The sequence below is a fragment of the Paroedura picta genome, chromosome 16 (assembly GCF_049243985.1).
Source record: "Paroedura picta isolate Pp20150507F chromosome 16, Ppicta_v3.0, whole genome shotgun sequence".
NCBI classification, from domain to species: domain Eukaryota; kingdom Metazoa; phylum Chordata; class Lepidosauria; order Squamata; family Gekkonidae; genus Paroedura; species Paroedura picta.
The window spans coordinates 5,371,910-5,387,278 of NC_135384.1; the positions used below are offsets into that span (position 1 = coordinate 5,371,910).

At 47.4% G+C, this 15,369-nt stretch overlaps 1 protein-coding gene across 1 annotated transcript; it reads left to right on the plus strand.

Annotated features, from left to right (window-relative positions):
* Nucleotides 1-3,097: 3,097 nt before the first annotated feature.
* FUS (FUS RNA binding protein) lies at nt 3,098-14,250 on the plus strand. The gene is made up of 15 exons (XM_077314597.1): nt 3,098-3,372; nt 5,580-5,604; nt 6,218-6,372; nt 6,566-6,707; nt 7,361-7,560; nt 7,874-8,090; nt 9,742-9,779; nt 11,240-11,272; nt 11,845-11,954; nt 12,347-12,476; nt 12,580-12,690; nt 12,964-13,096; nt 13,242-13,330; nt 13,579-13,726; nt 13,948-14,250. The coding sequence occupies exons 1-15, from the start codon at nt 3,360-3,362 to the stop codon at nt 13,985-13,987; spliced, it is 1,584 nt and encodes a 527-aa protein (XP_077170712.1). The 5' UTR covers nt 3,098-3,359; the 3' UTR covers nt 13,988-14,250.
* The last annotated feature ends 1,119 nt before the right edge of the window (nt 14,251-15,369 follow it).

Genomic DNA, 15,369 nt, shown 5'->3' on the forward strand with positions numbered 1-15,369 from the left:
CTCCCTCGCCCACTTGTACAACAGTGCTTGGGGCCAGTTCACTTGGTGGTAGCACTGGTCGACTTCAGGGGCGGGCTGGCGGTGCCTTTTGCGACTGCCGTTGGCCGCTGACTTGTTCCTTGATCGCCGGAGGTGACGGTCGCTTGCCTTAGTCCCTGGCTCTTTCTCTGGCTTCTTGGCGAGGCTTGAGGTGGAATCTCTCGGAGGTGTCTGAGCTCTCACATCTGCAGATGGGTTCTGAGCAGGAGGCGGCGTCGGTGGCTTGGATGGCAAAGAGGCTGCTTCCTGGAGGCAAGGGGCTGTGGGTGCAGGAGGTGGCTTTGGTTCTCCGACGAGTCCCCTCCAAAGAGTTCTTTGGCAGTTGGTTGGCATAATGGGGTGGATCTGGCCCCCAGGAAGGCTGGGAGGGGCTGGTTTTCCTTTGCAGTGCTGCGTCACACACTAGGCTGCGCACAACTGAGGCGGAGCTCTGAAGCAAAATTAGGAAAGGGCTGAAGAGAGAACTGATACGTAAGACCACAATATAGCTGGTACCTATGCCTGCTTAACTGCTTGAAATTGTTTGACAGTACTTTCAGAAATAATCCAGACAACCTTAATCTTGTCAGATATTGGAAGCTAAGCAGGGTTGAACCTGGCTAATGAATGGATGGGAGACCGCTATGGCCTATTTACACATTCCCCGGGGAAGTGTTTTGCGAGAGAGCAATTCCCAGCATCCCAGAGGCCACTTGGTAACCTCCACTGCCTGAAATAGCCCAATTGCCTCAGCAGAACAGGTGTCACTAGCTCACACCTGAGATTTTGTCGTTTGTTGCCAAGACAACTGGATTTCACTTGGGGATGGAAGTCCCATCCCTCAGGCCAGACTGGATCTGTTTGCCAAGGAGGGGTTGCAGATAGAAAGGCAAGGTACCTTTTGTCAGGCAGCCATTCTCTCAACCTTTTTTGGGCTATATCCCTTTTAGCTTTTCTTGGGTCCCAATTCCCCCTGCAGTAGACTGGATGCTTTCGTAAAGAGCTAGGCTAAAAAAGGCCTAAGCCAAGAGATATGCTGCCCGAGATGTCATAGTGAGGGGCGGTACATAATTCAAATAAAATATTAAATATAAGATATAAAATTAAATAACTATAATCAGCATACTTTGTCATAATATATGTGTATAGGTCTGTATACGTGTGCGTGCATTTGTGTGTGTGTATATATACGTATATATGTGTATATACACACACACACACATATATACGTGGCAGATTTCTACCACATTCGACCAAGAGAAGCAAGTACGTTCATTTTTCCCCTTGAACACATTGATTCAAACACACACGATTTCCTCTTCTTGCCCTTGACAAAGGTTGAACTTTCTAGCAATTAATGACATATAATGACATCATATGCGACACAATGTTTCAGTTACCAGGGCCACCCCCTTGCACCCTTTGGACTCCCCTTCTCACACTTTCCAGTCTCTGCCCCCCCCCCTCCCTTCCAATGTGCAGGGGGGCACGTGCTCCCCCTCCCCCCGAGAATGGCTGGACCAAAGGCTTTCTATCTCCTGCCCGGAAGGGTCGAGGAACAGCAGCGCCCCCAGCGGCGTGACTGACCCGGGGCAGCAGGAGCAGCCAATAATCTCGCTTGCTTGGCTCCCTGCCGAAGGGCGCGAGGGGCGGCTCGATCTTTTCGTCCGGGCCAACGGCCTCTTTTCTACCGTCGCCTTGACAACGCCTCCGTCCCACCCCCGCCGTTCCCAACCGTCACGCGCGGCTTCTGAGCCGGATCGAGCGGGTTTCACAGACCCCTGCGGAGCGGAAGAAACCATTCCGCAGGCATAGAGGGGGGGTGTTAAACGGAGGGCAAGAAACCGGGCCTGATTATTAATCTCTGCTCTTATTGCCTATATTTATTTATGTGTATTGTTATATTTATGTTTCCTGATTCAGAAATTAAATAGGAGACCTTTGCCAGGGCTGCGGATTCAGACCAACATTGCAACCCACGTTAAAGAGCAGCAAGCCGGGTTTGATTCTCTGCTCCTCCACACGCAGCCAGCTGGGTGGTCTTGGGATAGCCACAGTTCTCTGAGAGCTGCTCTCGCAGAGCAGGTCTCTCAGAACTCTCTCGGCCCCACCTACATTACAGGGTGTCTGTTATGAGGAAAACAAGGGGTTTGGGTTTGCGAAAAGTGGGCTCTAAAAACACCCAGCTCTTCTTCTCTGATTATATATCACGACAAAGCCAGTGCATTTTACTGTAGAGCCTGAAGGCTTGGGTTCAAGTCGTGTTGCAACTGAGTGGCCCTCTTTGTCAACTGGATTTGGACAAATCACTTTGGAAACACAGTCGTTTGATAGGGTTAGAGATATATTCAAATGGGTAGCTGTGTTGGTCTGAAGTAGCATAATAACATCAGAATCCAGTAGCACCTTTGTTGTTGTTAGTTGCGAAGTCGTGTCCGACCCATCGCGACCCCATGGACAATGATCCTCCAGGCCATCCTGTCCTCTACCATTCCCTGGAGTCCCTTTAAGTTTGCACCTACTGCTTCAGTGACTCCATCCAGCCACCTCATTCTCTGTTGTCCCCTTCTTCTTTTGCCCTCAATCGCTCCCAGCATTAGGCTCTTCTCCAGGGAGTCCTTCCTTCTCATGAGGTGGCCAAAGTATTGGAGTTTCATCTTCAGGATCTGGCCTTCTAAGGAGCAGTCCGGGCTGATCTCATTTAAGACCAACAAAGATTTATTCAAGGCATGAGCTTTCGAGTGCAAGCGTGATTTTATTGTATTACATAGATATCCCCCCCAAAATTGGAATGTAAATGTCAGTTTTGATTTAACAATTCCTTGAAAAATCACTGGGGGCGACTCTTAAGCACTCTCCTGCAGACACGGCCACGGCGCCTGCGTAGCTCTCTTCCACAGCAGGAAAGAGCTCCGGGAATCCACTGGATTTTTCAACCCCTACAGCCGAGCCTGAATCCACTCCCCTGTTCCGAACCGCCACCCCTCCAGCATGCGCTCCTTTGGTTGCTCCCGCCCCCCCTCCGTCATCTAATCCCCCATCCGCCCCTTGGACCGCACCATTCCTGCGCCGCAGAGGGAGGGAACAGAGCGCGCCTGCCCGCCCGCCCGTTGCCCGCTCCCCCTGGTCTCCGTGGCCGGGAACAAACCGAAGCCAACGTCTTGAGACGCAAGGAGCGGCCCCGGGAGGAAGGGGAGCGCCGCCGGCTCCATCCCGACCTTTCTCTCCCCCCCTCCAGCGGCCCCACGTGGTCGAGGCGAAGGCCCAGGGAGGGGTCGGTATATCTGGGGCGGGGAAGGGTGGGAGGCGCAGCGCTGGAGGAGAGCAGCGTCCCGGCGGTCATGGCGTCCAACGGTGAGCGGGGCCGGGCGGCCGGGCATTGGGGGGGGCGAGCTGCAAGGCAGGCTCAGGCCGGACTGGCTTAATTCGGCGTCGGGCGGTGCAGACGGCGCTTGGCCTGCAGATGCTGGGCGGCCTCGGGGGGGGGGGGCGGTGGAAGCGCCATTTTCCGAAAAGGGAGGGAAGAGGCCGCGCTTGGAAGGGGGGAGCTTCAGGCTCAGCCGCCGCCTCCCATAAAGCTGGGTTGGGGGGGCGAGCCTGGAAAGCGCCGCGTTTTTGGGGGGCAGGGAGGGTCGGAGCCCCCATTTGTATTATCCGGGCTGCGCCAGGAACGGCCGCCATTTTGTGCCCGAGCGGGTGCGGAGCACGGGGTTTCTGAGAGACGTTGCAGGGGCAGAGGCGCGTAGGCGGCTGCGCATGCGCAGCTCGATCTGAGGCGTGGGCCGTTTCAGCGTCTTGCTCGACGCAGGGATGACGCATTCGGAGTGGAGGTTTTCTTTTTTGAATTGAGCTTCGCGCATGCGCCTGAAGGGCCGTCTTTGTCGCAAGCCTGCATCCGGGTCCTGCGCTCCCGTTCTTTCTCTTGTTGCGTTTCTGCGGAGGAGCCGTTGGCTGGCCCCGCCTTGGTGCAACCGTCGTCCGCGCTCTTGAGGCTTTAAGGGGCCAGGCCCCCTCTCGGCACACCTTTCTCGCCCAGGGGGGTTGATTTAAACGTCGTGGCACCCATGCCTTGACGACGGTTCCCCCCCCCCCCCCATGGGTGGGTAATTGTCATATATGTCAATGATTATAGCTTCGTTGGCCACATAAGTTGGTGCTCCCCGAGGGCTGTGTGGGACCGTGGAAAATCGACCTAGTAAAACCTTTCGAATAAGCTTTAACTGCAGATAGTTCGACCTGAGTTTTGCAGGCGCTGGCTGGAAGGTGGCTTGGTGACATTTGAAATTCTTAGAACAAAAGGGTCTTTTATTTATTGTATTTATATATACTGCAGATGCAGACAAGGGTCAAAGGAGTTCTTGGACCTATCGTGGGCTGCCAAAAAGGACAAATCAGTGGGTTCTAGACCCAACACAAGCCAGAACCCTCTCGGGAGGTTAAAATGCCTAAATGGAGCAAAATCGCAGTCCAAGGGCACCTTGAAGACTAACAAAGTTTTGTTCAAGGTGTGAGCTTTCAGACAATGAAATAGGAACTGTCAAGAGTGCAGATGTAAGGACAGGAAATTAGCTGGCAATTAGTAAACAGCATTGTGAAGATGTATCACAACAGTTATCAGTCCTTTAGGTTATGTTGCTGTCCCCAAAGAAATAAGGGGGAATAAAAATGTTAAGGTTGGCGGTTTATGGGAGGTGCTTTCCAAGTTGTGGAAAGAAGACCTGTTGATCATTCGCTGCATGATCAGAAGAGGAATCCCTGGACAAAACAATTGTGCTTGAAAAAGTTCAAGGCAGCAAGAAAACAAGACCTCAGCAAGACTGTTAACGATAGGACATTGATGCCATAAATTGGAGAATAATTGATGCCATAAATTGGAAGGGATATGACGGCAAAGCACAAATGCAAATTATGGTTTTAAGTTTTTGTTTTTTTCACGTATCCTGGTGTCTATATTTTATTTCTATTGCAAGCTGCCTGGAGGTCTCTAAGGAAGAAAGGCAGTTAATAAATATCAAACACTTAACAGTGAAGAGAAAGCACTAAATTCTTTGCTGTCACTGTGTTGGCAAAAGTGCTTTTAAAATATAGTCGTTATATGTAATTTCTTGGCCTGAGGAGTTGGACAAATGTGGACTTCCAAGAGCTTGTCCATCTATCCTGCCAATGTCAATTCTTGCACAACCTTCATTTTCTATTGTTTGCCTTTTTTGGATCTCAGATTGCATATATCATTTCTGAGAGGGATGCCATTTTTGTGAGTGTGCATTGGCACGGTGATCCTATTATAACTAGTCGGCATGTGCACAGTGATGACTTAGTTAGTTTCATTTATTCTAGGGTTCATGCCCTGCGCTTGGCCTGTAGCTTTGGGTGGCAATGGAAAAGGAGCATCGAGAGGCGCCTGGTGCAAACATTCACTTGTGTTTGCTTCCTCAGATACACCTCAGCACTTCCCTACTTGAATCATGTTACTTTCTTTGTTAGAGGTTAGATAATCAAAACAGACCACATGGGAACTTGTTTTAAAATGAATTTCTTGATCTGTTTTTTCCCCCTTGCAGATTACAGCCAGTCTGCAACACAGAGGTAAATAACCCATGAATTACTCACCTTACATGTATGAGTGACACGTTGGCAGGGTTTTTTCTGCATGAGCCTTGAACATAACTATGACGTTAGCTAGGTGTGAGTAGCACTTGTTTCAAAGAAGGTCACGCTAATAGTCTCTAGAGAAACGTGAAGGACACGAGAATGCCATGAGGTGTCCCAGGTAATTAGATCAAGCACATCGATGCCTTGACTAACTCAATTTTCTACTAGGAGATAAGTCTTAACTTCCTAGGAGGAGAACTAGATGATCCTAGGAGAATTTCTACAATGCTTGGCAGGAAACAAATTTAAGGTTATTCAGATTCTGTCTGGCAATCTGGATTATAACAATTAGCTATCATACGTATAGGAATGCAAAAGGATTATTTAGGACTTCAAAAAATTGATAAATTCTTAAAGTTTTCAAACATAGATTATCCATAGATTAATTTTTCTAATCTCAATTCCTGATGATAGGACTTGGTTAAACAACATTTGGCCCAAACCAGTTACGTTTTTTAGAACCCACAGTTGGAACCAGAAATAAAATTGATTGTGGTGGTTGTAGTTTTGCTTTGATTGCATTTTGCCTTATTCACATTTGTTTCAGTTATGGGGCATACCCAACTCCACCCGCACAAGGCTATTCTCAGCAAACTAGCCAGCCATATGGGCAGCAGAGCTACAGCGGTTATGGACAGTCAGCAGATACCTCTGCGTACAGCCAGAGTACATATGGTTCTTCTTATGGCCAGACTCAAAGCTGTGAGTATTATAGCCAATATTATTTTGGTTCTGGTAGTGGGAAAAAAGGGCTACTAAATGTCAGAAGTCTCTCCTTGAGAAAAGCTGTTAGTCTTAATGACATAGAGCTGTGTATTGCAGGATGGTTTGTGGGATACTGTAGTTGGTGGTAAAGGAATTGCACAGTATTGAGAATAAATTATCTCCTAAACAGCTGGCTATGGCACTCAGTCAACTCCACAGGCTTACGGCTCATCCACTGGTTACGGTAGCAGTCAGACCTCTCAAACCTCCTATGGGCAGCAGTCCTCCTATCCCAGCTATTCTCAGCAACCGGCCAGCTCCACCACTGGAAGGTAACACCTGAGAAACCTCTTGGCATTTCATGTCTGTGTAGAACTCGACGGACAGGAATGCTAGTGCTGTCTTCTGCTAGACGTGTCTTGTCTCAAACTGTCTCCACCCGTCATTGTGGCATTAGGCTGTGCTTTTCAAATGTTTTTTCTCTCGTCTTGCTGGAGGGCAGTGGCTAGAGCAGTCGTTCTCAATGTTTTGACAGTTGATAAACTCCAGAAGTGGAGTGATCATGCAGAATATGGTTGGAGAGCATAGCTATGTATATGCCCACCTGGGGCTCCTCCTCCTCCCATGTCATCCAGGGGCATCATTGGCCATTTTGGGAGGGGTGGGTGGGTCAATATCACCATATATGATCATATCACTGATAAATGTTTAATAAATTTATGAAATATATTAAAAAGTAACTCAGGCCTTCCAGGGCCATCAAGAAACCCCAGTTTCATGAAAAGCTGGCTGAGAAAGCCTGAGCTACAGAATAGATTCCGGGCCCATCTGCTTTAGTGCCCTTTCTTGCTGTATGAAAGCACAATATTTTTCAGTGCATCCAAGAACAAGTGGGTTGGGGTGTAGCCTGAAAATTATAAGTGGCTGCATTGTGTATTGACACCTTGCATGCACACATTTATGTATCTCTTTTTGAAACCTACAGTTACGGTAGCAGTTCTCAAACGTCCAGCTATGGGCAGCCCCAGAGTGGGGGCTATGGCCAGCAGTCAAGCTACGGCAGCCAGCAGCAGAGCTCTTACGGGCAGCAGCCTTCCTACAACCCACCACAAAGCTATGGTCAACAGAGCCAGTATGGCAGCAGCAGCAGCAGTGGAGGAGGAGGAGGAGGCGGTGGTAGTGGATGTGAGTTTCTTCTTTTTTAGTCCCATTGTCTGCCAAGACAGCCATGAACTGCACAGCACTGTTGAATGCAGTGTAGACTCCTGAAGCCAATGGGGGCAAGAACAGCTATACCACATTGAAGGACAACCCCCCCCCCCAAAAAATAAAATAAAATGCTAGGAGCCTTCATCCCCAGTGAATCTGTCCAGGAGCTTATTGGGGAGCCTACTGCATTCATGAATACCCTCTACTGAGGCAAAAGCTGTGTTCCCTGAGAAACCCTTGCTTCTGGCCTGCTGTTGTTAATCTGGTCCTTACTGTTGCCTCTCTCCAGCCGGTGGCTATGGTCAGGATCAGTCCTCCATGAGCGGAGGTGGCAGCGGAGGTGGCTATGGCAGCCAGGACCAAGGAGGATACGGCAGTCAGCAAGACCGCAACCGTGGCCGAGGCAGCGGAGGAGGAGGTGGTGGTGGTGGAGGATATGGGAGAGGTGGCTTTGACCGAAGCGGTGGCCGAGGTGGCAGCAGAGGAGGAGGTCGTGGAGGCATGGGGTAGGTGTCCAGCCACTTGTTGTGGGAGAGGGCGTGGGTTTCTCTTTAGCTTCTAGTGTTTGCAGTGGAACACGAATGCTAACCTCTTTTGAGGGTGGGCGGGCTACAAGATGTGAGTGACTGAAAATGTGTAGTGTTTTGTGTACATGGGTGGGAAGCCACCATAACTGCCCTGGAGGTCACAGTGCCAGTTTCTGTATGGGATGAATTTTAACAGATGTCAAACGATTGTGGTTTTTCCTGTTTGCATGTCAAGGAGTTAAGCTCTTTCCCGACAATTATCCGTTGCAGTAGTAAGTCTGTGCATGGGGGCAAAAATGTATATTTGTCTCAATCCTACTTGGATATGTTTATGACCTCAAAAGTGCACTTGATACAATAAGAATTGTTCCTCAAAGGTGAACGATGGTCTGCTCTCTTTGAGCCATGTATTCTGTATCATCTAAAGGATTTCGGTACTTCTGTTTTATGGGGGAAGTTTCCTAGCCAATAGTACCGTACTTCAACTTCAGCCTAGTGTTAACATGACAAGGTGTACTGACGGGGCTCGTATTATACGCTGGTGATAAATCACGGGTTACAGAAATCTCTTCAGAAAGAGATAATGTGCATGGCAGGGCTTTGACACAAACCGTAAGCCGGCTTTTCTTGGGGTTATAACTCTGTGGTCTAGCCACATCATGGGTACAAATACAGGTAAAAAGGACATGTTGTTTGTTTTCCCACATTGCGGTTGGACTTTTACTTGTGGTTTATTGTGCGGCAAAGCACTATCTTGACACCTGCTCTTCTTGGGTGTGTGATCCACCTCCCTTTTTGCGGAGGAGTCTCTCACGATGGTGTTCTCAAGAAGCAATGATTGCTAAGCATCATTGGCTGTGTGTTTCCAGCTGACAGTGGGAGAAGTGAGATAGAGAGGTGAGTATAGGTGGGGACAGCCGGAGGGTTGTTTGCTTATGAAAAGTAATTGATCTGTTAACAATACCTGCTCTGTTAACAAAATTCTGCATTTTGTGTGCCACAGGTGTGAAAGTCAATGAACTTTTATCAAATCTCCACCTTCCACTGTTAGTAAAGGGTTTGAGGAAGGGAGAGAGATCTTATGGCAGGCAGATAATGCAGTCTTTAGAGCTGATATCACTTACTATTTGAGTACGCTATGATGAGAGAACTTGGTCTTTTTTAACACGCTTTCAAAGCAGATACTTGCATTTAGGGTTGTAAAAGCTTTGCGAAAGCACAAGGCAAAACTTGAGAAGGGTGACCTGGAAATAAAAGCGTGCATGGTAAAACAGTATTTTAAAAACAAGCTTGGTTCACCAAGAAATAGGACAGCAACGAGGAAAACAACATTCTCTTGAAAGCTGCATCGCGACGCCTCACGTTAAAGGTTCAAGATCGGAAGCAAGAATGGCTAAACCCGCTAGAGCTGTTTTTACTTGCAAACCTTCTCAAGGGTGTATTGATATATATTTTTTTAAAAAAAACATGCTGAGGGTCAGGAAAAAGTGGAGCAGGTTGTCTGTAGATCTTCAGAAGAACCCAATCTAAAAGTGTTGGCCAGCATCTTAGTGTGACCGGTGTAGTTTCTAGCGACAAACCTATTAGCCATGGAAAAAAAGCATCATTATCTTCTAACTTATCTCCTCAGCGGTGGTGAGCGAGGTGGTGGCTTCAATAAATTTGGTGGTAAGTCCAAAGAGTTCAAAAACTTGAACTGCAAAAGTGTATTTCTATATATTATTTTTCGGAGACTCTGATGTTGTATGCCAGAAACGTTTTGAGAAGCCACCGTTTTATCAGATTAAAAACCTATGGGAGCACCCCCCTGCTGTGGCACATGTGCCAGAACGGTCAGTTGTGTCTGTGGTGTTGCCATCCACGTCATGGGGTTTTCTGCTCAAAGCAAGTTCTTGATGCCAGTACAGTCCATCTTGGTTGTATGTTTTGCAACAAGACCAGGGGAGAAAATGAACCCCAGACTTGTGTGTACTTTGGAGAATGTAAGGGAAAAAATGCCACTTTGGAAGTGTTGGGTTTGTGTGTTGTCCCTTCTTAAAACACACACAAGAGTGTTGGGTTGAAACGTGTTAATGGAAGTGCATGCAGTCCTGAGGAAATGTGGTAAAAACCAAGGATTTACAGTACCTTTAAAAATACACGTTACTTGTACAGGTAACACGGAGGGACAGCTCCCTCCAAACTTGGAAGTGCAATTTTGGTTTGACTGAAACTCATTTAAGAGCTCTTTTGATGACAACTAAGTGGTTTCAAGGGGTTCTCTTTTAAGCAAGTTGGTTTTTAATATTTTGAAGTTTCACAAAAAACAAAATGGTATTTTTGAGCTTGAACGTACCCAAACCTTAAACAAATTGGTTGTGAGGAGAGTTCCCATATGGTTTGCTGAAAAAGGCTTGGCATGAACGTTTGAAAACTCATTTACGCAGGGTTGGTTTAAAGCGTTGAGACCAGTGTTGGGCATATGCTTTCAGCAATTATTAAGATTGGATGCAATCAAAGGTGTCAGAATGGTAAAAAAAAAATGAAACGTTAACAGCAGAATGGTTGATGTAAGTAACCCAATGGTCTATATTAAAAAAACACGCAACTTGTTGTTCGTGCAAGGGCTGGGTTTTCTGAATATGTGTGCTGTGATGTAAAGTTGCCATTTCCCATGCATAAATTTTAAGTGTCGTCTTTGTATTGCGAAATGAATCGAGGATAGATTGCACTGTGCTGCTACAGACCTCATGGTGCTGGAAACGTAAACTGGTCAAAGGTCCATCAGAGACTCTGGGTAGCAGTGGTTAACATACACGCATCTGTCTTGTGGTCTTAACCAAGTGTTTCGAGCACGTTTGTCAGGAGGCCTTGCACCTCCCCTGAGAGCTGGAAAATTGGGTCCAGTGTGAACCGGGGAAAGAGTGGTAAACTGGTTTTTCAATAAGCCGTCTTGTCATTAAGACACGGACCACTTCTGACTGGAGGTGTGATTTCTCTTGTACTGCTAGTAACCCGAGGGCTGCACATGTTCCAACACTGGCCTGTTTCTAATGTGGTCGTGATAGGAGTGCTGATGTGAGAAAACGAGAGGGTGATAGAGCAAAATTCTAATGGAATCTTTCTCTCCTTATTTTCATGTGTGAAAGGACCCCGGGACCAAGGATCACGCCACGATTCTGGTACGCACTGAGGAGGCAGGCTTCTGAAACAAGGGGAAAGAACTGGCAGTCTTCAGTTTCCTGTAACCAATATAGCTTGACTTGGGGGGATGAGAAGGCCAATGCCAGAGTATTCCCGGGACCTTGTGGTGGCCTGCTTAGTTTTGCTGCACTTTTTGAGATTCTTCAGAATACCATGGAAAAGGGCAGCTAGAGAGTGTGGTTCAAGCTGAGTAATCACCTAAAGCAGGGGTGGCCAAACTGCGGCTCTCCAGAAGTTCATAGACTACAATTCCCATGAGCCTCTGCCAGCACCATGCTAGCAGGGGGTCATGGGAGTTTTCCATGTACAGCTTGTATAACCGAAAGGATATGAGTAGGTGGGAAGCCAGTGTTCTGTACTGGACTGGGTCTCTAAGCACCATCCCAAGCTTGCATCTAAAACTGGAATCCAACAGGTGCCCCGCACAGCTTTTGGTGGAGGATGAGTTTGGGCACGTGCCTTAGAATCTGTAGAGGGCTAACAGTGGGAAGCAAAAAACATTGGTCTGCCCAGGGTGATGGAAATGACATGACTCGCTCTTGTTTTGCAGCTGGCGAGCAGGATAACTCTGACAATAACACCATCTTTGTCCAGGGACTTGGCGAAAATGTAACCATTGAGTCGGTAGCAGACTACTTCAAGCAGATTGGCATCATCAAGGTAAATCAAGGGCTGCATTTGCGCTTGCAAGACGGGCTGTGGTTGTAGTAGGTTGCTGTGTAGTTCTTTGGTAGTTGGCAGATCAGGACAAAATGGAGCTTCTGAAGCAGCCTTCAGTCAAGTGGATTCCAGACTGAGCACAGTGGTCTGGTGGAATAGGCCAAGAACAGCTGGGTGTGGTACTGATAACCGTCTTCCCCAGATGTTGAAATAGTACACTGCTTGAATATTTGCAGATGCATGTCAGTGAGACTTACAAGTAGTCTTGTTTTACAACAGCAGTATCCCGCAAATATAACGCTAAGCAGTTACGGATTGGTGTCTGTCCCAGTAAAGCATAAACAGAAATGCCATTTGTCAAGCAGTGTGCCTTCTGATGTTTGTTTTTACAGACAAATAAGAAAACTGGACAGCCCATGATCAATTTGTATACAGACCGTGAGACGGGAAAGCTTAAAGGAGAGGCCACGGTTTCCTTTGATGATCCCCCATCTGCAAAGGCAGCTATTGACTGGTTTGATGGTAAGTTGCTGGCTTTGAAGGAGAATACCTTAACAGTGCTTGTAAGGAAGGTAGCAGTTATTATGGGGCTGATGTTAATTCCTCTCTGCTCTCCTCTGTGCAGGAAAGGAATTTTCAGGCAACCCCATCAAGGTTTCCTTTGCCACCCGGAGGGCAGACTTCAACCGAGGCGGCGGCAATGGACGTGGAGGAAGAGGCCGTGGGGGTAGAGGAGGTAACGCGCCACACCTAAAAACTGGGAGAATGTTCTGCTTGTGGTCAAAGAGGGTCTTAATACAGGTCATAGGAGAGGAGGAGGTTTTCCTTTGGGCGGCGTAGGAACATCCTATCCTACCATGCAGTAGATAGATCTAGAAAAGATGGGTCAAGCAGGTGGTTTTTGTTTTTCACTAAAGAGCGTTAGTTGTGCCTGCACGCAAGAGGCCAATCTGAACATCAGTAAGAAATTGCATTTGCTCAGAGATCGTTTTTTTCCCCTCCTCCCCAGGACCTATGGGCCGTGGTGGATTTGGCGGCGGTGGAGGCAGTAGCAACAGTGGCTCCAGCGGGGGCAACAGGGGTGGTTTCCCCAGTGGAGGAGGGGGCCAGCAGCGTGCAGGAGACTGGAAATGTCCCAACCCGTAAGCAGCACCCTTCAATTATTTTGAGCAGTGGCCAATTCAGCCCTGCCAGCATCCGTGCTTCTGATGCGGGGGGGGGGGGGGGGGCTGAAGTCACAACCTCTTTTCTTTGTCTCTCTGCAACCCTCTTCTCTGTCTGCTTTAGGACATGCGAGAATATGAATTTCTCATGGCGTAATGAATGCAACCAGTGCAAAGCCCCCAAGCCAGATGGGCCTGGAGGACCACACATGGGTGAGTAGGGTACAGATACATTCATGGAACACCTTAGAGCTCTGTCTCTTGTCGCACTGTGATAGGCAAATATCCTTGCCAGTGTGGCACATGCCTCTTGATAATCTGCTTGTGTTGTTGAGTGAGGAACAAACTTCCTTCTTTTACCAGGGATCACTTTGTCAATTTCAGTCAGTCGCCTTCACCTTTAGCTTAGTATGTAGGAAGGCACCCCTTGGCTCAACCTCTTGTATTCTCTTCCTTGCCAGGAGGTGGATTTGGGGAAGAACGCCGTGGGGGGCGTGGGGGCTTTGATCGAGGTGGTTTCCGTGGGGGCAGAGGCGGAGACCGGGGAGGATTCAGAGGTGGAAGAGGCGGAGACAGAGGCAACTTTGGACCAGGGAAAATGGACTCCAGGTAAGGATTACTGTGGCAAGACTGGGATGGTTGGGAACAAGTAATTGTGTTTTGGGAAAATAATCATGGGCTGAATTGCAGACTGCCTGCATCTGTTTGACTTTCATAAAACCTGTATGCCTTTGTTATCCCTGTTGGTTGTGTGTTTCTCACTGTATAATGAGCAAGTGACATAAAACTGCCAGGTCTTGGATTTATATGTCCCCTTTTCTCTTCTGCAGAGGAGACCACAGACAAGATCGCCGGGAGAGGCCATATTGAGCCTGTACAGAATCCCAGACCATGTGAATTTATAAACTTTTTTTATTTTGTACGATGTCCGGCTTTGTCGCAAGTTTGTGTGCCCCCTTGTTCTGTTTGTGTATAAACTTTGTATTCCCCATGGCTTTTTGTTGCTTGTATTTGAAAGTAATTCCCATGCATTTATAAATGAAAAATGTTTTAGTCATGTGCATAACTTCTCAGTAGGGAGGGGAAGGATAGGCTACTTCGGTAATAAAAGACATTTTCAGTCAATACAAAAATTGGCATGAGCGTTTTGTTCATTTCTGCAGCAGATACAGAAGTGAAGTCTTTTGGAAAGCACTCATTTGGGGAAAAACCCAAATATTTACTTTTTTTCCGATGATAATCGAAATTTGACAGAGATTTTTAAAATGTGGCTTCCTACAGTACAAGTATCTCGGCTTTAGTTACCGGATTAAAATGTTTTAATATGCTGATGACGTAATAGTATGAAAGAGACAGACAATAACTAGATTAAAATCGTAAGTAGATTTTTTTTTTTTACATAACTAAAAAATCCTCTGATTTCCCAACAATAAAACATGAACGCTTGGTCAAAATGTACTGACGGTGGATTGCACCTTGAATTGAGCCTCTGCACTTAGATGCAATTCCTATGTTGTACACCATGCTACAGTAATCCACCCTGGAGTTACATGCTGTTAGATGTCGTTTCATGTGGTCCTTTCTCTGCGAGTTGCTGGGCTGAGGAAGGATGCTACCTTGGAAGAGGGTTCAGCTATTTTAGTCTCTGCCCTGCTAGAAAAGACTTGCTTATAAGGATACAGAAATTGTTGTAAAGTGGGGTCAGTCCTTTGCTGTCTCTGCATTAATGGTTACTGAGATGAGATGTTTGTGGAATGCTGCATTAGAAAAAGTCGCTCTTGAAATCCCCATTGGTGGGCCTCCTGCTGACTCGCTGACCAAAGTGTTGAGCTGGATAGGCCACTAGCCTGATGGAATATGACTTCACTTACGTTCTTAGAGGTTTGTTAAAAATCTGGATTAAGGACTCCTGGGTCACAAGATAGGGCCAGCATTGCCACAAGAACACAGGGAGCCGTGTGGGAACAGACTAGTGTCTCATCTCTGGAGGGCCAGCAGGGCATAGAGGCAGAGACCTTGACCTGATGCTGCCTCCTGATTCTGGGATTTGGAGGTGTAGTGCCTCTGAATGTGAAGATTCTCCTCCGTCACCATAGCTAGTAGCCACTGATATATCCTCCATGAATCTCTAAACCAAACCAATCCCAATCTCTTAAGCGTTTCTTCATGGGGGAGATGCTGCAACTCCTGAATGATTTTGGTTGCTCTCGGCACTTTTCCCAACTCTGCAATGTCCTTTTTGAACTGTACAC

Bases quoted from the DNA above. Each gene is read 5' to 3' on its own strand.
- FUS (XM_077314597.1), top strand. The intron at 5,605-6,217 runs GTAAATAACCCA...CATTTGTTTCAG, and splicing joins AGCCAGTCTGCAACACAGAG to TTATGGGGCATACCCAACTC. The intron at 12,691-12,963 runs GTAACGCGCCAC...CCTCCTCCCCAG, and splicing joins AGGCCGTGGGGGTAGAGGAG to GACCTATGGGCCGTGGTGGA.